This window comes from Osmerus mordax, chromosome 22 (genome assembly GCF_038355195.1).
Source record: "Osmerus mordax isolate fOsmMor3 chromosome 22, fOsmMor3.pri, whole genome shotgun sequence".
Taxonomy (NCBI): domain Eukaryota; kingdom Metazoa; phylum Chordata; class Actinopteri; order Osmeriformes; family Osmeridae; genus Osmerus; species Osmerus mordax.
The window spans coordinates 4,162,803-4,187,808 of NC_090071.1; the positions used below are offsets into that span (position 1 = coordinate 4,162,803).

General features: G+C 47.2%; 2 protein-coding genes across 2 annotated transcripts in view; both read left to right on the plus strand.

Moving 5' to 3' along the window:
• Positions 1–13,974, plus strand: part of als2b (alsin Rho guanine nucleotide exchange factor ALS2 b) — a 37,227-nt gene extending 23,253 nt beyond the window's left edge. Inside the window, exons 20-33 of the mRNA XM_067260203.1 lie at positions 9,333–9,431; positions 9,816–10,092; positions 10,364–10,441; positions 10,559–10,692; positions 10,951–11,115; positions 11,234–11,354; positions 11,606–11,763; positions 11,882–11,992; positions 12,177–12,353; positions 12,440–12,497; positions 12,685–12,746; positions 12,848–12,997; positions 13,181–13,277; positions 13,501–13,974. Coding sequence (XP_067116304.1) covers positions 9,333–9,431; positions 9,816–10,092; positions 10,364–10,441; positions 10,559–10,692; positions 10,951–11,115; positions 11,234–11,354; positions 11,606–11,763; positions 11,882–11,992; positions 12,177–12,353; positions 12,440–12,497; positions 12,685–12,746; positions 12,848–12,997; positions 13,181–13,277; positions 13,501–13,539 — 1,726 coding nt within the window. The 3' untranslated portion in view covers positions 13,540–13,974. The remainder of the gene's footprint in view (positions 1–9,332; positions 9,432–9,815; positions 10,093–10,363; positions 10,442–10,558; positions 10,693–10,950; positions 11,116–11,233; positions 11,355–11,605; positions 11,764–11,881; positions 11,993–12,176; positions 12,354–12,439; positions 12,498–12,684; positions 12,747–12,847; positions 12,998–13,180; positions 13,278–13,500) is intronic.
• A 2,498-nt stretch (positions 13,975–16,472) lies between these two features.
• On the plus strand, positions 16,473–24,617 carry mpp4b (MAGUK p55 scaffold protein 4b). The gene is made up of 21 exons (XM_067260250.1): positions 16,473–16,530; positions 16,683–16,804; positions 17,008–17,085; positions 17,220–17,303; positions 17,682–17,813; positions 20,006–20,087; positions 20,384–20,478; positions 20,634–20,699; positions 21,036–21,232; positions 21,341–21,399; positions 21,604–21,621; positions 21,719–21,760; positions 21,912–21,932; positions 22,132–22,146; positions 22,385–22,426; positions 22,597–22,755; positions 22,988–23,068; positions 23,215–23,308; positions 23,520–23,628; positions 23,926–24,060; positions 24,426–24,617. The coding sequence occupies exons 1-21, from the start codon at positions 16,473–16,475 to the stop codon at positions 24,615–24,617; spliced, it is 1,881 nt and encodes a 626-aa protein (XP_067116351.1).
• Positions 24,618–25,006: the final 389 nt, after the last annotated feature.

The following is a 25,006-nucleotide window of genomic DNA, read 5'->3' on the forward strand; positions in this document are numbered from 1 at the left end:
TGAAGTGACAGTTTGAAAACGATACATTTAGTCAATTAGCAGACGCTCGTATCCTGATACCCCTCCCCCACCCCCACTGCTCTGCACTCACTGACTGCGATCCGAAATCTTGACAGAGATTTATTAAGATTACTCAGATTTTTTTTAAATTCTATTTAGGATTTTTTTTTTTTATAATACTACTTTTAGCTTGTTCGTGAGATTTTCCAGACTTCTGACAAAACTTTTAATCTGATATTCAGCCACACTTTGCATTGCATAGTCTATGCAATGATTTAATTGCGTGCAATGTATTTGGTATAGATTAATTAACCACTTTGAATATTCTCCTAACATAATCAGATACACATTTGTGACAGTCATTAAAGTTGGGAGACCTAAGGATGCATATTGTGTTGCCTTAGGAGAGGTTGGTAAGTGGCAGTTTCATACATTTGATTTGGCTTCCAGCACAGCACAACTCACTCACCCCTCCCCCACTAGGTTCTGAGTGGCAAAGCTTATGACAGGTGGTCAGTGGTGTGTGTAAGTCAGAGGACTCAAATCAGAGAGGGCAATTTAGGCAGGAAAACTGTTTTAAGGATTGTTGATGGAAAACGCGTTTTGGTCACTTTAAGATATATTATTATTTTGTTTTAATTACTTTATAGTTAAGTGAATCAGCCCATGCAACACACTAAGATTGTAATAGTCAGTTACTTGTGGTCCTGTGCTCTCCTGGTCAAACCTGTGTGCCCGGTTTGGGAGTAGCAGATAGTGATCCATTGTTGTTTTGATGGAGGTCCACACCAGCAGTCAGCCACACAGGCCAGAACAAAACCACGCAGGGCAGTACAGTCAGCCACACAGGCCAGAACAGAACCACACAGGCCAGAACAGAACCACACAGGCCAGAACAGAACCACACAGGCCAGAACAGAACCACGCAGGGCAGTACAGAACCACACAGGCCAGAACAGAACCACACAGGGCAGTACAGTCAGCCACACAGGCCAGAACCAAACCACACAGGCCTGTACAGTCAGCCACACAGGCCAGGACAGAACCACATAGGCCAGCATAGAACCACACAGGCAGTGCCGGTCCTAGCACTATTGGCGCCCTATAGGCAAGATTTATCACCAGGTGTGTAGGTCCTCGAGGGTAGGCACATTGCAGCCGATCACCTTCTCAGCAGCTCGGTTGATACGCTGCAGTCTGCTCTTGTCATTCCTGCGGAAGCTGAAGAAATTCAACCTGCCAAAGACAATGATGGTGCACTTCTACACAGCCATCATTGAGTCCATCCTCACCTCCTCCATCACCGTCTGGTACGCTGCTGCCACTGCCAAGGACAAGAGCAGACTGCAGCGTATCATCCGCACTGCTGAGAAGGTGATCGGCTGCAATCTGCCCACCCTCGAGGACCTTCACACCTCGAGGACATGACAGATCTCTTATTGTTCTATCAAGTGCGGAAGCCTGACCGTCATTGTACTAGCTATACAAGGCTTGCTGTCCCCTCACCTCCCAGGTCAGATATGACCACCTGACTGCTCTGGACTCTTGATTACCTGAATGTCTGACTACATAACTGCTTGTCTGATTGCTCCCTCAGCCACATAATACCTGTGATTTATTCCTTGAATGAAGACAGGTGTTTAAGGATATTGTATTACACCAAATTCCTTATCTACTGTATGTACAGTATTTTATTTTCTAGCTAACATTTCTCTTGACTAATGGACATTTTACATGGTCAGTTTCATATAATATGTAACTACAAATGGTATTTGAGAAGCACACCAACATAAGCACAAAAAGGCAGTTGAGAACCACTCATTAATCCACTACCAATCACCTGATATTGGCAAGCAAATCGAAATAACGTTCTCAAATCTGATGTGCTATTAAATATTTATAACATTTTATCAGAACATGTATTCATCTTTAAGACATTTAGTTATGGGTAACCGTTCTACTCGGGCACGAACACATGTCCACGTACATTTATGCATCTAGATATTTAAATAAGCAGTGTTTGTCAACGTGTTTCTGGATCAACATGGATACTTTCCATTGGCGACTGCATCAACTTCGTTTGCATCACGCTAAATGTGAAATAAGTTTCCAAAATTACAAGTACATGAACCGTACTACGGATCAAGAATCTACACAGAAATTACTAAAAAAGGTAAGCACGTTTTTATTAAAATGTATTTATTGTATACAAATATTAGCAACTACAATTGGCCTCGTGAATATGCAGTAGAACAATCCATAAAATCGTCATAACAGCGGAGCTTCTGCCATTCAGACTCAAGCTCCGATCCCGGTAAGTTAGAGTAGGCTGATGCTTGATAAAAAGTTGATTGCTTGTAAAAAAATGATTAAATTCGATGGCGTGTGATTAAAATCCACATTTACCAAAGATTATTCCAATGGATGAAAAAATTTAACTTTCCAAAGATGCATATTAGCAAAGTATTTAGGAGAAAAGATCAAACAGCGATGACGCACGTGGAGTTTTCCGTAAAACCAATGCTAGCAGTCACGCTAATAATATTGTAGTATTTGGTTTGGTTCAATGTATAGCAACAAATGCTGAGTGTATAAATGATGATATTTACATTTATTTATATAATTTGTCTAAAATGCATCCTTTATGCGTCGTGATTCGAGCTTTAGTAAAGGCCGCACATGACGCACGTTAGGCCATTTTGATAGCCACTCGGTGATTAGGCTACATTGGATCATTTAACGTTATCCAGAGAGTGTGTACCGTAAACTCGTTTTAAAATTGATCCATTTGCTATTTCAGATACTACGTATTTAGTTAAACTCTTCATTTCGTTTTGAATAGGTCATGGAGTCAAGGAAAACCCGAGAAAAGGTAACCATTGTTTTTCTGTAGGCTAGATATTTTAGATCCACACAAAACCTCCATTATATCCCTCTCAATCGCTACATAAATCTAACTCAGTCAAGTTGAGAGAAAGTAGATAGGGGAAAGCATGCACCTGCCAAGTGACAAGAGGTTAACTGTAATGCAGTCATTTAATATACCAATATAATAACAGATATTGTGCTGTGTGTATGTATATATATATATAACATAATTTTTTGTTTTTATTTTTTAAAGGACCCTAAGTATGTAGAGAGTAATACGGAATGCAGTGCCTCAGAATATTTGCCGGAGGAAAGCACTTCGGAGGACTCATGTGCATCCCCTTTAAAAAAGCTTGCCAGCGCCTCAAAGCAGCCAGCCAGCGCCTCAAAGCAGCCAGCCAGCGCCTCAAAGCAGCCAGCCAGCGCCTCAAAGCAGCCAGCCAGCGCCTCAAAGAAGCCAGCCAGCGCCTCAAAGAAGCCAGCCTGCGCCTCAAAGAAGCCAGCCAGCGCCGTAAAGCAGCCAGCCAGCGCCGTAAAGCAGCCAGCCGCCACCTCAAAGCAGCCAGAGGGAAGCCTGTCTGAGGCCCCACTAAAATCAGCTCCAGTCACTCCCATGGAACTCTGTGACATGGGAGTGACTGTGGATAATGGTGAGTCATTATTATATGTTAAGAAGTGCAGTAAAGAGGGGGGAAGAAGAAAATGGGACAAAAAACATTACTGTATCTACTGCTTTAAGCCTCAAAGCAAAATAGCAAGACACCTTGAAAGGAAACACAATAAGGAACTAGAAGTAAGTCGCGCAATCTGTTTCTCAAAGGGCTCCAAACAACGTCTACTTTTGCTTGAAAAAATCAGAAACAAAGGTGACTATCACCACAATGTAGAAGTACTAAAACGATGTGATGGAGAGCTTGTAACATGGAGGCAGCCCACACATGATGTATCACCAAGCAAGTACCTGCCATGCAAATACTGTTTAGCTTTATTTGTTAAAAATGACCTTTGGAAGCACCAGAAAAAATGTAAATTAAGACCAGAAGCAAAGTCTTCCAAAAGGGAGAGAGTACAAGCTTCAGCAACCTGCCTCATTCCGAACGGAAGTCATGCTTCCGAAGAAAGCAGAAGGGTTACAGACAAAATGCGAATTGATTTGGTCTCTATGGAGTTGAAGTCGGACCCCTTGATCTGTACATATGCAGAACTCATGTATGACACGCACGAGGAAAGTCAACTTGGATACTGTGCTCAAAAAATGAGGGAGTTGGGTAGATTCATCCTTGCTGTCAAAAGAATAGATCCAAGTGTCAAAACTCTAAGGGAGGTCTGTGTTCCAGCTAGATTCAAGTTGGCTGTATCAGCAGCCCTAAACGTTTGTGGATATTTAAAACAAAAGAGGAGTTTCAATATTCCATCACTGGCCTGCAAGCTGGGATATTCGTTGAAGAGGGTGGCTGAAATAATAGTGGGTGAAAGTGTGCAGCAGGAAGATTCTGCGTCTGAAAAGGATGCAGCAAACTTCATCAAGTTGATCGAAACTTACTGGAGTGTGTATGTCTCCAAACGTGCCAGGACTAACCTAGAAGAGAAGAAATGGAACAAAGATGACATGATTCCGCTGACAGAAGATGTAGTCCTACTCCAAAAACACCTCAAGGCTTTGGAAGACAAATCAAAAGAACAACTGGCTGAGGCACCTAGTCCAACAGCCTGGAAGGTTCTTTGTGAGAGTCTGCTTGCACAGGTTATACTCTTCAATCGGAGACGTGAAGGGGAGGCATCAAAGTTACTGATGCAGACCTATCAGAACAGAAACAGGGCTCCACTTAATGCTGATGTCTACCAGAGCCTCTCAAAGTTAGAGCAAGAACTAAGTGAACAGTTCACACGGCTAGAGATAAGGGGGAAAAGAGGTCGCAAAGTACCTGTCCTCCTCACCAAAAGAGTGACTGCATCACTTGACTTACTTATCAAGTATCGATCTGACGTTGGTGTGCCAGAAGACAACCCTTATGTGTTTGCCAGAGTCGAGGCGCAGACTCCTATCAGAGGCGCAGACTGCCTGCGCAAGTTTGCAGATGCTTGCAAAGCGGCTCACCCAGAGAGACTCAGGTCCACCAAACTGAGAAAACATGTTGCTACACTTTGCCAGATTATGAATTTAAAAGACAATGAAATGGACCAGGTTGCAAAGTTCATGGGCCATGACATACGTGTCCATCGAGAGTACTACCGCATGACCGAAAACACTCTTCAACTTGCCAAAATGAGCAGAGTTCTGATGGCCATTGAGCAGGGGACACACACATACAAGGGGAAATCTCTTGATGAAATCTCTGTCAACACAACTGGTGTGTAAACTTGATATATTCCCTTATACTAATTAATTAATTAATTGGTTTACTAAACAAATTACATTTTTCAGACACAGAAAGCAGGGTTCTTCAGAGACGAGAAGATGCCACAGACAGTATTCCAGACAATGACGAGAAAGGTAAGCCATGATCCTCTGAGGCTACAAGGTTAACCAACCTGTAACTACAGATGTTGGAGCATAACACATTGGCTTGTGGGATTGTATGCAGTCAAAATTGGGAGGATGAAAGTGTCATAACTTATATCATATCTTGCTTGTTTCACAGTTCTTACCATCAGCTCCTCCCCCACCTGGGATTTTGATGCAGATGATGAGACTGGTATGCCATTATACATATTTGTTGGAAATCTTGGCACATTGACCATCAAATTTGTTTAGATGGCTGTTTATATTGTTTGATTAAAACATTAGTTTGTGTGCTTAAATGTTTCAGACACAGAGAGTAAGCTGATTCCAAAGACTGCCGTTCCACCAAAGAAACGACCCAGAACTTCCTCCACTGTTGCAAATGAAGATCCCGGTAAGTTTGAGGCGATTTCAAGACATCCATAGTGAGAGTTGTAAAGGCGCTAAGCACACCATTAAACAGTTAAATAATTGTGTGCTTGAATGTTTTTCAGAAACAGAGAGTAAGCTGATTCCAGAGTGTGCTGTCCCACCAAAGAAACGACCCAGAACTTCCTCCACTGTTGCAAATGAAGAGCCCGGTAAGTTTGAGGCAATTTCGAGACATCCATAGTGAGAGTTGTAAAGGCGCTAAGCACTCCATTAAACAGTTACATAATTTACTTTGTATTCATTTTTGTTGTCCCTTCTGTAGTAGCTGTGAAAGGTCAAAAGATGCCCTGGAGACCAGAAGAAAGGGATGCAGTTTTTCAGCACTTGGGGAAATACATAACTTTACAAAGAGTACCAGGGAAGACTGAGTGCATGGCATGCCTCAATAAAGAGCCTACCCTCCACAGAAGATCTTGGAAAGATGTAAAAAATTACCTTCACAATTCTATTCAAAGCATCAAGAAAAAAATGGCTCGTGATGAAGCAGGATTAAAAGACAAGAAATAAGATGGAGTTAATGGATGAGGGTGGTTAGTTAGATCAGTGGTTCCCAACCCTGGTCCTCAGGGCACCCCTGTCCTGCATGTTTTAGATGTTTCCCTGCACCAACACACCTGATTAAAATGAATGGTCAAAAGCAGGCTTCTGCAGAGCTGGATAACAACCCATTCATTTGAATTAGGTGTGTTGGAGCAGGGAAACATCTAAAGCATGCAGGACAGGGGTGCCCTGAGGACCAGGGTTGGGAACCACTAAGTTAAATGTTTAGTTTAAGCTAAAAATGTTAGTTAGGGGCTAAAGAGGGGTTAGTAAGGGGATGGGGAGCATTGGGGTCCTCATTGTTTTGTTTTAAATGTTGACTACTGATCCAACTACGTTTGCTCATTAAATGTCATGATGCCCCCCTTGTTCATCCAAGCTTTGGACATACAGGTATGACATAAGTTGGAGTTCTAATAAAGATACAGTTTGTCAACTGAAACCCTCACCTTTCTAATATATTTTATACATATTGACAAGGACAGCCAGGAAAGACTGAACACGTGGCATGCCTTAAGATTCCTTGGGATCTCTGAACTGTCTGATTTCAAGTGTGTTGGAGGTCAAAGAAGGTGTTGACCAGCACTGACCAGTTGGTAAAGTCCATTATCCACAGAGCATGTCGGTCATCTAGGTGGAAGCTGGTGGTGAGTTTTCCAGCAAGAATGTTTGCTGGGACGGTTAGGGTGTTTCAATGCCTAGAATTTTCATACAGCAGGCAGGCTGTAGTGCTGGGGGGTCTGGATGCATATGTATGCTTAATACTTGGCAATACTAGTCTATCTTTAACTACTGTGTTTGCACCAACATCACCACAAACCATACTTGATTTACCTAAAATAGTACCTCATTCGGGACAGGTGGAGCAATGCTCCCCACTAGAATAAACCAGGTTTACAAAATAATGTCAAAACATGTAGGATACTATAAGCTAAATAACTAGATCCCTTGTGCTAGCCAACTCGTCAGGTGTTATGAATAGCGTACTGTAGATTTGTTTTTGTTGCGGTTTAGCCCTCTACAAGATGTAAACAGCGAGGTATGAAATACATTTGCCAACATAAGTAGATAAATACATTTGCATTCTACGTTGTTGAAATAATATTTGTACGCGTACGTGACCTAGGTTAAATAATTTCATGTCAAAATTGCAGAACCACACAGGCCAGCATAGAACCACACAGGCAGTGCCGGTCCTAGCACATTTGGCGCCCTATAGGCAAGATTTATCACCAGGTGTGTAGGTCCTCGAGGGTAGGCACATTGCAGCCGATCACCTTCTCAGCAGCTCGGTTGATACGCTGCAGTCTGCTCTTGTCATTCCTGCGGCAGCTGAAGAAATTCAACCTGCCAAAGACAATGATGGTGCACTTCTACACAGCCATCATTGAGTCCAGCCTCACCTCCTCCATCACCGTCTGGTACGCTGCTGCCAAGAACAAGAGCAGACTGCAGCGTATCATCCGCACTGCTGAGAAGGTGATCGGCTGCAATCTGCCCACCCTCGAGGACCTTCACACCTCGAGGACATGACAGATCTCTTATTGTTCTATCAAGTGCGGAAGCCTGACCGTCATTGTACTAGCTATACAAGGCTTGCTGTCCCCTCACCTCCCAGGTCAGATATGACCACCTGACTGCTCTGGACTCTTGATTACCTGAATGTCTGACTACCTAACTGCCTGTCTGATTGCTCCCTCAGTCACCTAATATCTGTGACGTATTAATTGAATGAAGACAGGTGTTTTAAGGATATTGTATTACACCAAACTCCTTATCTACTGTATTTACTGTATCCTCTTTTCTATCTAACATTTCTCTTGACTAATGGACATCGGATTCATTTTATATGTAACTGCAAATGGTAATTGGGAAACACACCAACATACACACAAAAAGGCAGTTGAGAACCACTCATTTATCCACTAACAATTTTTATCTTTTATCAATCTTTATATAACTACTGTGTTTGTCTGCACCAACAGCACCAAATATAATTTATTGTATGTGAAAACGTAGGCAACTTGGAAATAAACCGGTTTCTGATTCTGATTATAATGAATTATTTTGGGTTATCAACCCCTCTGCTAATTTACTAATATGGCCAACATTTTTATAGTTTATGGATTTCATTCATACTTCATTGATTGGTCGTGGCCAGGATTGCTGTAAGCTAAATAATTAACCAGTTTCCTTGTGCTAGCTAACTCGTTGTTAACTGACGTCAGGAGATATGAATACTGTAGATCTTTTTTTTTTATACCGGTTTAACGCTCTAAAAGACTGCAAGATCTTAAAGAAGATTGCCAACATGTGTCTGCCGTATTGGTAAGTCAATATATTTTTTAGCAGGTATCAGTTATTTTGTGAGTGACTTTACTGTATTAACCTGCCTAATTACACAGGTAGTTAAATAGATTTGCATTCGGCGTTGTTTAAATAATTTTTGTGCTTGTGTGCGTACGTGACCTAAATAATTTCATGCGAAAATTGCTAACGCATCTGTAATAGTTCGGTAGTTAAAATACATAATCAAAATAAGTCCATTAAAACCCATACACCACAATCTGCTTTTACATTAAATCGTTTAATTTAAACTCGTGCAAATTGGTTTGTCGACAACTAAAGTGAAAGCCATAGTCAGTATATGAGCGGCATATACCAAAAATGGCGATCCGGTGGTGGACAAAAGAAAAGTCATGTGATCTAAAATCTACCTAGTAACAGAGTAGTAACCAGTGGTCCTCACACCGGCGGGTCTGTGCACATATTTTTTCTTACGAGTGTATGGTGATTTTGAGGTGACTTCTGGCCTCGTGAGAGCCACCTAGTGCTAAAATATATTTTTTCAGGCTCCCTGCTCCTCCAGATAGGGTGGCCCTCACTTCGTGGGGTCTGAGTCAAGGTCCTCACATGGGTACAATAACCAGTATGTGTGTGTGTGTGTGTGTGTGTGTGTGTGTGTGTGTGTGTGTGTGTGTGTGTGTAGGTATGGAGACTACGTGGTGCCCAACAAGGCTCTGAACAAGAGTGACCACTACCAGGGTCACTGGAAGGAGGGGAAGATGCACGGCCAGGGGTCATACAGGTCAGAGGTCACGCAGGTCAGGGGTCACGCAGGTCAGGGGTCACACAGGTCAGAGAGACAGCCTGGCTGTGTGGTGGTGCAGCTTAGTCCACTATGGTTCTAGCCTGCGTAGACCAGGTCTAGTCCATGGTGGTTCTAAAGAGGGAGTCAGGTGGCTGAGCGGTGAGGGAGTCGGACTAGTAATCCGAAGGTTGCCAGTTCGATTCCCGGTCATGCCAACTGACGTTGTGTCCTTGGGCAAGGCACTTGCCTCGGGGGAATGTCCCTGTACTTACTGTAAGTCGCTCTGGATAAGAGCGTCTACTAAATGTAAATGTAATCTAGCCTAGCCAGTGTAGACCACATCTATCCCAGTGTATTTGTAGCGTGTGGTTCTGGGTGCAGGTATGCCACAGGGGAGGTGTACGAGGGCTCGTTCCAGGACAACATGCGTCACGGCCACGGCATGCTGCGCAGCGGCACCCTCAACTCCTGCTGCCCCAGCGTCTTCATCGGCCACTGGCTGCAGGACAGGAAGTGTGGCTACGGCGTGCTGGATGACATCACCAGGGGGGAGAAGCACATGGGCATGTGGCAGGACGACCAGCGGCAGGGCACAGGCGTCATCGTCACCCAGTTTGGCCTCTACTACGAAGGAGCCTTCTGCAACAACAAGATGATGGTGACACGCACTCCTCTTCCTCTTCCTCCTGCTAGCCAGAGCCGGTATTTAACCTTCATCTGTGCTCTCTCCCTCCCTCTCCCTCTCCCTCTCCCTCGCCCTCCCTCTCTCTCTCTCTCTCTCTCTCTCTCTCTCTCTCTCTCTCTCTCTCTCTCTCTCTCTCTCTCTCTCTCTCTCTCTCTCTCTCTCTCTCTCTCTCTCTCTCTCTCTCTCTCTCTCTCTCTCTCTCTCTCTCTCTCTCTCTCTCTCTCTCTCTCTCTCTCTCTCTCAGGGTACTGGGGTGCTGCTGTCTGAAGATGATACTTCTTATGAAGGGGAATTTTCAGAGGACTGGACTCTCAATGGGAAGGTGATTGAAAACTAACCATACACACACAAAGGGACACACACACACCACACACAGGACACACACGCACCACACACAGGACACACACGCACCCATGCTCATGTCTGCTGCCCTCCGCAGGGGGTGCTCACCATGCCTAATGGAGACCTGTTTGAAGGCTCCTTCTCTGGGGAGTGGGGCTCGGGGTTAAAGGTCACAGGCTCCTACTTCAAACCCAACCTCTACGACACAGACAAGGACAAGACTCACTCTGTGTAAGTAATAATAATAACCTTTATTTAACCAGGAGAGTCCCATTGAGATTAAGAATCTCTTTTTCAAGGGAGACCTGGCCAAGACAGGTGTGTGTTTGTGGGCATGTCTCCCTGTGTCTGTTTGTTTGTGTGTGTTCAAATGTCTTTCAAGTACACTCAGATTTGTTGTAATACTGAGACAAAGTAAATAAGCCATGCTTGTGTGTTTGCGTGTGCATATGCATGCCTGCGTGTGTGTGTGTGTGTGTGTGTCGTCAGTAAGCTGGGCCGCCTGGTGGTGTGTGCGGAGGACAAGTGGAGGGCTGTGTTTGAGGAGTGCTGGAGCCAGCTGGGCTGTGAGGCCCCGGGGCAGGGGGAGCACGGCCAGGCCTGGGACCGCATCGCTGTGGCCCTCACCTCCAGCAGGAGGCAGCACCGAGACAGGTACACACATGATACACACACATTACACACTAACAGACACACACATAAGACACACATATACACACTACTGGGACAACATTGCTGTAGCACTGACCGTGTGTGTGTGTGTGTGTTCCAGCCCGGAGCTGGGACTGAGCCGCACTCACAGTAAGACCTTGGAGAGTCTGGAGTTTATCCCACAGCAAACTGGCCCTGTTACCATGGAGACGTACGACAGTATCCGCCATTACCTCATCAAGGTGAGCCCACATAAACCCCTCCCTAATCCCCGTCTCCAGATGGACACACCGAGGGGGGGGGGGGGGGGGGCTTGGTTGGCGGGGGGTGAGAATGGAAAGGAAAGAGAGAGGGGGAAAGGGAGAGAGATAAGAGGAGAGGGGGGGGGGGGGAGAGGAGGAGAGAGAGACTACTAAGTAGCTGATACCGAGATCATTGGTCTGGTCATGGACCAACCACATGTCTACTCCCCCCCTCCCCCCCCCCCCCTCAGGCGTGTGATACCCCCCTGCACCCCCTGGGGCGTCTGCTGGAGGCGCTGGTGGCCGTCTACAGGATGACCTACGTGGGCGTGGGCGCCAACCGCAGGCTCCTCCCCCAGGCCGTCAGCGAGGTCATGTCCTACCTGGCACGCATCTTCCAGCTGGTCAGGTCAGCCTGCGGCCGGGGGACGGGGGACGGGGGGGGACGGTTAACAGTTACCTGGAGAGCTAGTGTATCTAGATGAATCACATGTAACTGGAAGTATACCTGCCTCTGTGGATGTTAGGTTCCTGTTCCCTGATCTACCAGAAGAGGGCGGTCTCATCCCAGAACCCTCCAGCCTGGACACGAAGGAGACTTCCTCCACCAGCAACCAGCTAGAGTCCCCCAAACCTGGGTAGGATTGCAGCACACACACACACACACACACACCCCTCCAAGCTGGGACAATAATATGCCCCCCAAAAAAGCATGATGGCGTCAGCAAATCCAATATTGTGTGTATGTCTGTCTGTGTGTGTGTGTGTGTGTGTGTGTGTGTGTGTGTGTGTGTGTGTGTGTGTGTGTGCGTGGTCCTGCAGGCATGTGGTGAGCAGCTCGGCCCTGCTCCTGCCCGTGCTGCTGCCTCGTCTCTACCCCCCTCTGTTCACGCTGTACGCCCTGGAGAAGGAGCGCGAGGACGACGCCTACTGGGACTGTGTCATCAGGCTCAACAAGCAGCCCGACCTGGCCCTGCTGGCCTTCCTGGGAGTGCAGCAGTCAGTGTGACGCCCTCACACACACACACACGTCTTCATCACACCCACACACACAGGTCTATGAGATCATGGTCTTTGTCTTTCAGGAAGTTCTGGCCCGTGTCCTTCTCCTCCTCAGACCCAGTGTTGGGAGACAAGCAGCAGGTAGAACATCACTCCACTACACAGATGACCGAACATGTTATTACAGTGGACTTCATGCATCTCTCTCTCTCCCTGTCTCTCTCCTGGTCTCTCTTCCTCTCTCTCTCCCTCTCTTTTTCACTCCCTGTCTCTCTTCCTCTCCCTCCCTCCCTCTCTCTTCTTCCCTGTCTCTCTCTCTCTCACCCAGGTTCTCTCCACTACTAAGGACTCCTGCTTTGCGTCTGCAGTAGAGACCTTGCAGCAGATCAGGTAGGCTGCTAACAGGATCCAAACACCGACTCAAACACTCAGGTGGAAGTGATGAGCCGTCTGACGTGTGTGTGTGTGTGCTCCCCTCTCCCCCCCCCCAGCACCACCTTCACCCCATCAGACAAGCTGCAGGTCATCCAAATGACCTTCGAGGACATCACACAGGAAGTGCTGTCCCTGCTGAAGGAGGACTTCCTGTGGTCCATGGATGACCTGTTTCCCGTCTTCCTGTATGTGGTCCTGCGAGCGCGGTGAGTGGCATGCTCCTCCCCCACCTCCAGATTCCCACCAATCAGGATCATTCTAGCATCCCTGCGCCCTCCGACCCCAGGGTGTGACCTGTGGGGGGATTCTGGACCACTAAGCTGACCGCTGATTGCGGCGGTCACTGGAGTGTGTCGCTGTTGTCTTGACGACAAAATGGTGTGTTTCAGAATCAGGAACCTGGGGTCGGAGGTCAGTCTGATTGAAGACCTGATGGATCCCTGTGTCCAGCACGGAGAGCATGGGATCATGTTTACTACACTCAAGGTACACACACAGATACTGTATATATACACAGACACAACCCTCGGTTATCCAGTATACTATAAAATCTTGTCTGTTTGGACTGGCAATCTTTTATATCACAGCCTACATTAATGGATTGTATATGGAATGTTGTTTGGAAATCTCTAGGTTAGGTTACTGTCAGTTGATCCTGATTTGCTCTCTTTTTCTCTCTCCATCCTCCCCCCTCCCTCCCCTCTCCCAGGCGTGCTACTATCAGATCCAGCATGAGAAGATCTCCTAAGCTCGTTGTGTCCCGCTCCACCACCCCCCCCTCCCCCAGACAGACGGAGAGCTCCGCTCCACACCCCCTGCTCTCAGCATGAGGCGGCAGGGCCCGACGACCCGGGCGACCCCGGGCCCGGGATTGGAGGGGTGATGTGTCAGGGCAGGCAAAGGAGGATCACCGTGAAGGGACTGCTTACTGCCCATCTGCTGTGCTGGGGCCCAGTCATCCCCCCCACACACACACACACACACACACACTAACCTCCACTCACATACAGATACACACCACTCACATACACAACTGAGCTTACTGTATTGGCCATTGTTGAAGCGTGAGAATCAGTATTCAAGCTCGGATCAGTTTCCCCTCAGTATTATAACACACAGCTGAGTGTGTTTGTGAGTCTGTGTGTTTGTATGTGCCATGGAACTAAAGACGATCCACTGTGAAGAGTTTCATTCATTCCTGGTTCCTGAACGGACTCTGATGGCTGCTTGTCATCTGATGGGTCTTCCACCTGTGAGCTGAGCGTCAGCCTGTGCTCTCTCCTGCACCAGGTGTCCCCTCACCCGGGGGGAGCTCTTCCATCACACCGTTCTGCTGACCTCATGTTCTTCCATGCATGGGGGGTCTGTGTTGGAATCTACTGAGGTGATCTGGTGGTTGTAATACTGTTCTCCCTGTTTTGATGGATATGTCTTAACAGTCTGTACGTTGTATGTTATTTTTGAAACACTTATTATTTTAGTATGTTTTATTATTATTTTACGTTTACAACATGGCTTAAGAAATGGTCCACAATTTAGATGAAGACGGAAGGTTCTAGTGTATCCAAGGCTTTAGAAGTGTTAAAGGAAACCTTCTTTCCTGTTGAAGTTCCTACCTGTTTCTTTATCAGTGTTTTGATCTATGTACATCTCAGCTGATGAGAGTATTTAATGAGACAATTCTGTTTGGGACTACCACACTGATGTGGTCCAGTCCTAACCAACATGGTTCCATACTGCCTGAATAGAAGACTGATTCCCTAGAGGAAGTTGGGAGGAATATGACAGTTGGACGGTTCACGAGGCTGTCATTGAAGAAAGATCAGAAACACCCATCCGTTTCTGGTGTTTAATATTATCGCCTCAATGAACCAATAGAGAAAGTTCTAAATATTTACATTGTAATATTCCCTCAAGGTGTGTAATCAAATTAACTTTAGTGAGTCCAAAAATCAGTGCAGATGGAGTCGAGTCATTGTTTTGATATAAATGAATCAACAGTGTTGAGCTGATTCTGTGGGACATGGTTGGTGACGCACTGTTAATTAGGACTCACACCGTCCATGTTAAAGTGCTATTTTAAATGTATTTAAGTACCAGATTTTAAAAAGATGTTCAGTTGATCAGGTATTAATATTCCTGTTATATTTGTATTTGAAGTAGGCTATGGTGATCAGCAAACCAGAGGCTTTCCACCGGTGATTGACTGTGTGGTTATCTCTCTCCAGGTGCTGTGACACCAGTAACCTGTACAGCATCAATGAGGTGTTTCATTAAGGCCCTGTAGAAAGTGGCTGTTACTTCAATTCAAAGATTCTCATCTTCCTAAATTGTACATTTCTGTCAGATACGAACATAAGACAAAAAGGCAATAAAGTGATCTGATGAGCGATGGAACTGTGGGCGGGCTGGTCGTCCAGCTGCATTTAATTTAATTTTTTTGTCTGGATTTGTGTGTCAGAAGATCTCACTGAGTCCAAACTACAGTAACAATCCTCTTAACTGGGATACACCTAAAGGCCTTCACACAGAGAGGGAGAGAGAGAGAATTCATGTTAAAACTAAAATATATAGTTGAGGCCAAAGCCTTTTACAACACAGGAGATAATATACGTTTAAAGTTCAAGTCCCAATATGGGGTACTGTACTATTTTTAAAGGGACTGTCATGTAGGATCATGTGGCCACATGTCAACAATCCAGATTGTGCAGCGTAGTGAAACAACATCAGCAGAGAGATAACTACCATGAGCAAAATAAATGATTCTGGCTCAGGTCGAGCGTAGGAAGCGCTTCCAGCTGTTGCTTGTTGCAGCTCAGTGTTTAATTAAACGTCCAGGTTTTCTTGGACTTGGGAGCTATACCAGGCTGTGTCATCACTGTCTTACGTGTGTTAAAAGCAGAAAGAGTTAAGAAGCTTTGGAGCCCCTGGACAGACGGTGAATACGCTGCTTCCGGCAGAGGCGGCTATCCTGCCTGGGATTAAGTGGGATAGAGAAGGATTACAAGCCCCATTCCTTTATGGGTACTCCAGAGTGAAAACGCCGACACGCTCCCTGCGTACCTCCGGAAGGAAACCTGCTTCTTTAATTTGGACCATACTGTCAACAGAGCTTCCGAATGCGACACAATTAACGGTTCTATCTCTGGGGGGACTTGGAGAAGAGGTACGGAGGTAAGTAGTGTAACGGGTGTCGTCGTCGCTGGCCGGTAATGGACTCGGAGCGATCCTTTAACTGCAGGGGGCTGGATTGTGCTTTTCACCCTTAGAGGGACGTTTTTAAATCGTTCTCACGGTGGATTGTCCTTGTTCAGTAGGCCTATTATCTGAAGCTGTATCAGTATGGCGCACTCAACACCGTGTAAGTTGTATACAAAAAATACAGTGTCTATGTAAGAGGGAAGAGAGGATCACTAGACAGCTCCGAAGTGTGTCACTGACTTTTGACCTTCTTGACAGAGGAGCTGGGCTTGTAATCACTTAGCCTCTGGGAGAGACAAAGGACATTTGAAATTACATCCATGTCATCAACCATCACAGTAAATTCTGTCCGTGCTGGTAGATGAAACGTATCAAATACACCTGATGCTTCATAAAAGAACAATTTGGGTTTCAAGAGGTAAAAGTATTTTTTTTCCCTGGCAGTGAGTCGCGGAGGCGCGTGTAGGGGCAGACGGTAGCATGAAGCAGGCCGTGGAGGCGCAGGTGGTGACGGCTCACGCGGAATTAGGAGAACACGGTAATCGGAGGAAAAAAAACCTCTTTACATAACGAACTTCTCTCCCATACCATTTTCATAATCCTCTTGATGTTCTCTAATGTCTGTGTATGTTCTTTTGTGTGTCGGTGGGAGGGCGTGTGTGTATGTGACTGTGTGTGTGTGTTGTCCAGGGCTTAAGCAGATCCTGACTGATGTGATCAAGGAGGTGAAGATATCCATCGACAAGGATATTAATGGAGCAGATCTGCTGTACACATTACTGAATGCTCCATGGCTCAAATCTCTACTTAAGGTCAGCTAGGAAACTGCAGTACTGGGGGGTGTTCCATACACACGCACAGACACATGCTCATGGACACACCCACAAACACACTCACACACCTCAATGCAAACCTATTCACACACTCACCATCCACCCACACACCCTTAAACCCGATCACACACACATTCACACACACACTCACACTGATCTCTAGTGTTCTTCCATCCTCCCAGGTGTATGAGTTCCTTCAGCAGCACCACAGGAGTCCTCCCTCCCCAGTCCTCCCCCACGCCTCTGCTCTCTGTCACCAGGTAAGCCCCCCTCCTTCTCTCTAACCCGCCTCCTCAAGTCTGAATTGACTTGCCACAACGCCATGGTAGCCGTACCTCAACCACCAGGCACGCTAAGCACTAGAGTGCACAGATGCTATCCCTGTCTTCCCCAGGTGCTGGCAGACCTGAGGTCAGTGGCGGAGCCCTCCGCCGAGGCCCAGGAACTCGACACCCTCCTCCGAGGGTCGCACCTCCAGGTGAAGCCTGGAGACAGACACGAAGACAGATAACCAGACAAACGGATAACTAGACAGACAGATAACCAGACAAACAGATAACCAGACAGACAGACCGACCACTTGATATACAGACAGATAGCCAGCGGTTATGCTGTGTCACGGTGTATTTCAGCGGTTGTGAGGTGTCTGGGTCTGTTTCAGCGGTTGTGTTGTGTCTGGGTCTGTTTCAGCGGTTGTGAGGTGTCTGGGTCTGTTTCAGCGGTTGTGAGGTGTCTGGGTCTGTTTCAGCGGTTGTGTTGTGTCTGGGTCTGTTTCAGCGGTTGTGAGGTGTCTGGGTCTGTTTCAGCGGTTGTGTTGTGTCTGGGTCTGTTTCAGTGGTTGTGTTGTGTGTCCCAGGCGCTTCTCTCGGCTCATGACACGGTGGCCCAGAAAGACTACGAGCCCGTGCTCCCGCCCCTCCCCGACAACCTGCCTGACGACGAGGAAGCCACGAGGATCGTCTGTCTCGTCAAGAACAAGCAGACGCTGGTGAGTCTGGGCTGTGGAAGCTTCACATCTTCACAGTAGTTCTGGAGGTCAATTAAGGTTACTAAGTTGTCATGTCAGACTACATGTTTTTTTTCTGCCAGTGGAAACCTACCATTGCATTGCTGCAAGCATGACTCTTACAGTTGCAGATGTTGTGACAGAAGATTTAACAAGTACCAGATGTTACTTGTATAATCTGTTTTTCGTTTGGTTGGTTGATTTATGATTTTAATCTAGTGATTGAACAATTTGTTTGTATTGATGCTTTCAAAGCATGGATGAGAAGGAACGTGTGTGTGCGTGTGACAGAGGAAGAGAGCCAGACACAAGAGATGGAGAGCGAAATAAAGAGAGAGACGGAGCGTGAGAGAGATGATGTTATAAAGAGAGAGAGAGATATTTGTTTTTAGCATAAAGTCTCTGGGTACGGTCTATTCCTGTCAGTCAGCATCAGGAGCCTCTGAGACTGGATAGTGGATGTGCTGGATGTGCTGGATGAGTAGGTAACTCTATCTCTCCCATGAAAGAGGGGCCCTGGAGGGGGCATCCGCCGTCGCTGGGACACCCTGAGACAGCTGACCTGGGAGAAGCTGGGCTGCAAGGGGGCCCCCGCTAGGAGGGGTAGCTACCCATCAGCTGAGGCTCTCCAAGCCCCTCCCTCACGGCCCTCCCACCCCCCTCCTCGCTATAAACCAATGAGTAACTGTAGAATGTGCCAGAGTAATGCCTTCTGGGAAAAAGGTCTCAATCGAACCGCCCCTTCAGTTTGCAGCTCTGTTGTGATTGGTAAGACTAGATCTTTGTTCACATTTGTTTTGTATTGTTGTTTCTATATATTTCCAGTCGTTCTTGGGTTAGTAATATCTCATATTCTCCCTCCAAACTCCTCCTCCACCTCTCCTTCCCTCCTCCACCTCTCCCTCTGGAGATGATGTGATTGAGGAGCTAGACAGTGGACAGGAGGGAGAATCTGCCGACACGCTACTTCCCCTCCCCCAGCAAACCCCACCCCTCCAGTCCTGGTCAAAGACATCCCCCTACCAGTCCGGCTACTGGTCTCCTATTGGGGACTACGTCCATCCTGGCACCCCTCCACGCCTCTGGACGCCCACCCCACAGGTTCGCACGGCTCCCCCCAGCCCCATGCACCGCCAACGGGTAGTGGAAGTCCTTTGCTGCCCCCCTGTGGAGCTAGCCAAGCAGGAGAGCCTGGATGAGCTGAGGACCACGGTGAAGCAGGCCGCCAGCTCCATGGAGCGCAGCACCAACGACGTCCGACTCCTGGGGCAGAAGATGGCCGCCGCCACCGAGCGCATGTCGGAGAGCGTGCTGGAGAATGCCCATGCCCTGACCCTGCTGGCTGAGGTGGTGGACAGGCTGCAGGTCCTCATTGCGGCCAGCAGGGCGGCAGACTCTCCCATCACCGAGACGAGGTGTGACAGCCCACAGGTCGACGCACGGGCTGCGGAACACGCCCATTCTCCAGGTCACCCCGAGGGCCAGCGTGGACGCTCCCAAACCCGTCCGGCCGTCCTACAGCAGCACGGCTGCAAGGCGTCTTCCTCCTCCCCTTCTTCCTGCTCCAACTCCCTGACCGGCTCCGTGGTGGACGTACCCTCCACCTCCCAGACGGCTGGTCAGCCAGCCTCCCGCCAGGGCTCCCTCAAGGCCGAGCTGAACACCAGTTCACCGCCCACCTCGCCACAGAAACGGCCCCAACTCCCGAACGGCCTATCGGAAGCCTTGAACCCGGCGCAGACGTGCAGCCCGTCCAATCAGAGGAGGAAGAGGAAGAAGAAGAGGAAGAAGTGAGTCCAGCGTGCATGTCTCTGTCGGAGACTCTGTTGCTGTGCTTCACCGACCAGACTTCTCCAGACTCCCAGAAACAGGCGGCAAACAGGCATTTATATCTCTTGTCTTCTCCTCCTCACATCTCTCCTCATCCTCACCGCGCCATCTATATGTTTCCATGGAGGTTTGTGTGCTGAGGAGGAAAACCATTGGACTGTTCCATTCACCGCTGCATCCGGTTCATCTGTGTCTATCTGTTCCAGACCATCCCCCTATATGCCTGTTAGCTGGGACATGATTCCTTTGTTGTTCATAATGGTTCCATCTGTGGGTCCCTTTCGCCAGTCCTGCCATGGGTTGCAGGATGCTGTTGTAACTAGACCCTGTCTTCTCTCTGTCAGGGGGCCACGATCAAGAGGAATGAAAGCACAGGAGTGATCTCCGTGGCTCGCGTCATCCACGGGGGACTGGCCGACCGCAGTGGTGAGGCGACGCCTCTCTCTCCTCCTCCCACTCTCCTCCATCTCTCTTGCTCTCCTTTTTGCGACTTCTCTCCTTTACACCTCTCTCTCTCGTTTATTCTCTCTCTCGATCGCTTTCCTTTGTCTTTCGTTCTGAGAAAGTGAGACACGAGAGATAGATAGGAATCCTCTCTCTCTCCTTCTGCCAGTCTCTCCATCCCCAGCTCAGAGGTCGGGTTTGATCTCTCCCCTCCCTGCAGTGTGTCGGAGGATTTGCGTTTGATGCATGTTTCTGTGTCGTCTGTTGGCTGGCTGCAGGTCTGCTACACGCAGGGGACAGGATCATAGAGGTGAACGGCTACCCTGTAGAGGGCCTGGACCCAGAGCATGTTATACAGATACTGGTAGGTCAAGCATCTCTTCCTACCCATAAATACACTGGATAAACCTAGTCTAGTGGTAGATTGTGTGTGTGTGTCTCCTCCCTTGTCATTTGTCATCAATGATGCTTTGCCTCCATTCAGAAGAGGGTGAATTGTGTGTGTGTGTTTTGGTTTTCCAGGCACAGTCCCAAGGTACCATCATGTTCAAGGTTGTTCCCATCACAGAGAGAGCTGTTCACAACCAGACCATGGTGAGTGACTCATGCTGTTGTTCGCTATAAGTCCCTCTCATGTAAGCTTGTTTACCTTTTGACGCATAACAAACACACACACACACAAACATGACTTCATTTGTAGAAAGTTCACAGTTGAAAGAAGATACCAATATATGTCTCACCTTCCGCAACCGGAGCCAGGACTACCCTTAAATGAAATTCAAAATCAAAATGTTATATACATTTATTATTTTCTATAAACAAAGTCTTTGAGTGCTTTTCAGTTATCACGGTTCACACCATCACCAAGCCAAACTCTCAGAGAGAGGGTAGGACTCTCGCCTTACTCCCGTGTGTGTGTTGTGCCTCCAGCTGTACATGCGGGCCATGGCAGACTACAATCCCCAACAGGACCCAGCGATCCCCTGTGCCGACGCTGGCATGAGCTTCAGGAGAGGAGATCTGCTGGAGATTGTGGATCAGACAGACGCACTCTGGTGGCAGGCTAAGAAACTGCCCAGCACCTCGGCTTGCGCTGGTCTCGTCCCCTCCTCCAAGCTGCTGCGGAGGTCAGAGTTCATGCTGGGACGGTTCCCATGGTCGGTTTGTGATTGTGCTGTTTAGTACTGATGGCCTGTGATAATATTAACCACCCCAATCTCTGGTCTTGTTTGCAGGAAACAGAAGGAGTTCTGGTGGTCTCAACCTTTCCAACCTAACAGCTGCATCAAAACATGTAAGTAGGCTAGGCCAACTATCTGATTTAGCTAACTTGACATCCCTGAATTAGTTTTTTTGAGGATTTATATCAAGAATAGGGGTTTTAAGACTCGTTTTATGGCTTGTATATCTGTTTATAACTGTTAAAAGTTGACTCGGTGTGTAGTGGTATCTTAACAGCTTCTGGTTGTGTCTTGTCTGTTCACCTGCTTACCTGAAGTGAGCACTGTGGAAGAGGGTAAGATGACTTCCTGTGTCATGTCTGGGCTTCCTGTCTGACTAAGGTCACCGTGTCTAACTTCTCTGTGATCTGTCCTCCATGCCTGCCCCTCCAGAAGAAGACCTCATGGCTATTGATGTGAAGGGTGTTGAAGCAGGTGAGGGCTTCTCTTTCCTCCCCTCACCTTCTTGGTAGTGTGTCATTTCTATACTTTTGTTTCTATACTATCATTCATATACTTTAATTTAATTGAATTTCTATACGCTTCTTAACTGTTGTTTTTCTTCCGTCTATCTTCTTCAAAACAGACGAGGAGGCGTTTGATTCTGGTAGGTGAGTCTTTGTTGAATTCTGTCATTTCTCTGTGCTGTGTTCTAGTTTGAGAACGTGTTGCGCTGTGGCTGTTCTGCAGTTTCTTTCCATAACTTCTGTGTTTCTGTTGACTGCAACACTCTGATGGATCTATATGGAACTGTAGTATGATGTTTCTCTTTCTTCCCGTTCATGCACTCCAATTATGTTTTGTAGAGGAACTAAAAGAAGGTGAGCATGTCTTTAAACTAAGAAAGAATTCACAACTTCAAGTGTTGTTTCTAGGTTGTTAGGGTGAGAATTGGTGTAAGGGTTAGAGTTACATTACGGGTGAAGTTTAGGGTTTGGATTCGAGGCTTGGGATTTAGAGTGGGAGTAAATTGTCTGACCTCACTAGCATAGTAACACAACAAGTGTGTGTGGTTCCCATTTGTCATCTCACTGTCCTGTTTATTTCTCCTCCATTCAGACGAGGGTGATTTCAGCAGCAGCGCTGATGGAGTCTATCTGGGTACTCTCCATCCCTCTCATCTATCTCTCATCCCTCTCTCATCCCTCCAACTTCTAGAAAGACAACCATGTTTATCTCCGTCCATCTCCCATCTTTATCTTTCATAATTTATAAATTACACATAATATTATGAATAATATAATACATGTGAATGAATGTGGTTCCTGCAGCTGGGTTCAGACGCAGCCTGCGTGTCTGTCGGCGGCGGTGGCACAGTGCCAACCAGTCGTGCCACGCGCGCTGTGCCACCGCCCTGGCCAACCCGTACGAGGAGGTGGTGAGGTACCAGCGTCAGCCGCAGGACCAGCACCGCGTCATCGCCCTCCTGGGTGAGACCTCAGGGTCAGGGTCAGACAGTAGGGACACGCCCTTACCAATGTCATCAGACTGTTGAATCGTCCCCACTGTAAATTAGCAGCATAGCAGGGGTAGTGATAGCATTCAGGGGAATACAAATGATGTTAGTCCCTCTGAAGGTAACCGTGTTGAATCTTTCACTTCAGTCATAAAGTACATGTTGTGTTTATGTGAAAGAAGAATATTGTGTTTGCTCTCTGTAAGGTCCCTCTGGCGTGGGAGTGAATGAACTTCGGAGAAGACTGATTGAAATCAACCCAGATTTCTTCCAGGGACCCGTACCCCGTATGTACCTGGCCTGAATAGCTACTGTAGGCTTTGTTTCCTGAACAAAATGAACCTGCTTGTTGTGTACATGTACTATTTATAAAGAGTATGTGATTAACGTTCATTTAAAATCTACTGATTCGTTTTCTTTTAAACCCCAACAGATACTACACGGGCACCCAAGAGCTATGAAAAGTCTGGCCGGGAGTATCACTTCATCAGCAGAGAGCTGTTTGAGAACATGATGTTCAACCACAGGTAGCTTTTTCACCTCTTGCTTATATAAAAATAAGTGTTGTTCCATCTAATAATACTTAGGTGACAGACAGTGGCATCTCTAACTCTTGCTTCTGATCCATGTTCTTTTGCTGTAGTTTCTGTGAGCTTTCTATGTACGTCGCATCAGGTGACAGCGTCTTTTAAACTATTCAAATGTAAATGTAACACAAGGCATTGTGGGTGACGGCAGGTTCTTGGAATACGGGGAGTACAAGGGCCATCTCTACGGCACCAGTCTGGATGCTGTGAAGGACGTTCTGAGCAGAGGGAAAATGTGTGTCATTGACATCGAGCCTAAAGTGAGTTCTGCTAGGTTTCAACTGTATTTTATTTCAGTTGTGTATATCCCTTTTTACAAGTCAAGTCACAGGGCTTCACAGCTGCCCACAGATCAGCACTTTTAACCAACCTAAAACTTGCAAGGTTGGCAGTTTGATCCCTAACTCCCTTGCTCCTGATGGGAAGGCCAGCACCTTGCATGGCGGCTCTGCCACCAACTGTGTGTGTGTGTGAAGGGGTGAATGAGAGGCAAAAAGGACCATCAGGGTATCCATGCAGTCCATTAAGACTCACTGTGTGTTCACCTCCCCCTTCAGGCCATCCCGTACGTGAGGACCCATGAGCTGCGGGCCTACATCATCTTTGTGAAGCCTCCCTGTGCAGAACGTATGAGGGAGACCAGACAGAATGCCCAGATCACCCCCAACTACTACGTCGACAGACCTTTCAAAGTAAGCACCACAACCGCAGGATTTTCAGTTAGATTTGGAAGGTCCTGTGTCCTTAAGAGAGACTGTAACAGGTCTGGGGAATGATACCAGTGGTTGTCAGAAGGTTAGTTGGTCTGGTCAGAAGTGTCTTTTTTTTGTTCACCCTGCCTGCTTGCTGAGATGTGGTTACTTTTTGATGTGGCTGGTAAATCCAGAACGTTCCTTGACTTTGGTCACCAAAACACTGTTGGAACACTTTTGATACGTGATCCTCTGCTGTACTTTCTGTCTGCACTGTGTGTACTTTGCTTTGGGATCAAGGGGTCTACAAAATGAATAAAATGTTCAATGTAAACGTGTGTGATGATCTTCTGTCCCTCTTTCAGGAAGAGGACATCCAGGAGATTGAGGATGCCACCAGGAAGATGGAGATGCACTTCTGCCAATTCTTCAACCACGTGATCGTGAACGACGATCTGCAGGATTCGTGCTTGCAGCTTCTGACAGCCGTGATGCGGGCGCAGGACGAACCCCAGTGGCTGCCGGTCAGCTGGATACGCCCCACCGACCAATCCTGAGAGACCTGAGGAGACCAGGGTCAAGGAGAGGGGATGTGAAAATAGAAACAGCAGGGGGCAGGGAAGATGGAGGAGAGGGGGAGGTGAAGAGGAGAGGGGGAGATGGAGAGGATGAGAGGAGAAGGTGGAAAGGAGGATGAGAGGTGAAGACAGAAGTGACCGGAAGAAAAGATGCTACCATGGGACGTATGGACAAGGAAATCACTTATTGAACAAGGCGGATTAGGGAGTATGTGCATGTTGTGGATTACCTCTGTTTTATTTTTGTTTTGATCTAGCGTATGACTTGGATTGTGAGTGGAAGAGAGTTGACACGGATAATGTCCTGAAGTGATTTAGTGATGAATCATGTATGTTGACAACTAAATCCCCAGTTAAGACAGGGTTGG

Coding starts and splice junctions, on each gene's coding strand:
- mpp4b (XM_067260250.1), top strand. CDS start 16,473: ATGAAGCAGGCCGTGGAGGCGCAGGTGGTGACGGCTCACGCGGAATTA. Junction 17,814..20,005: donor TCAAGAACAAGCAGACGCTG/GTGAGTCTGGGC, acceptor TCTCTCTGTCAG/GGGGCCACGATCAAGAGGAA. Junction 24,061..24,425: donor ACGTCGACAGACCTTTCAAA/GTAAGCACCACA, acceptor TCCCTCTTTCAG/GAAGAGGACATCCAGGAGAT.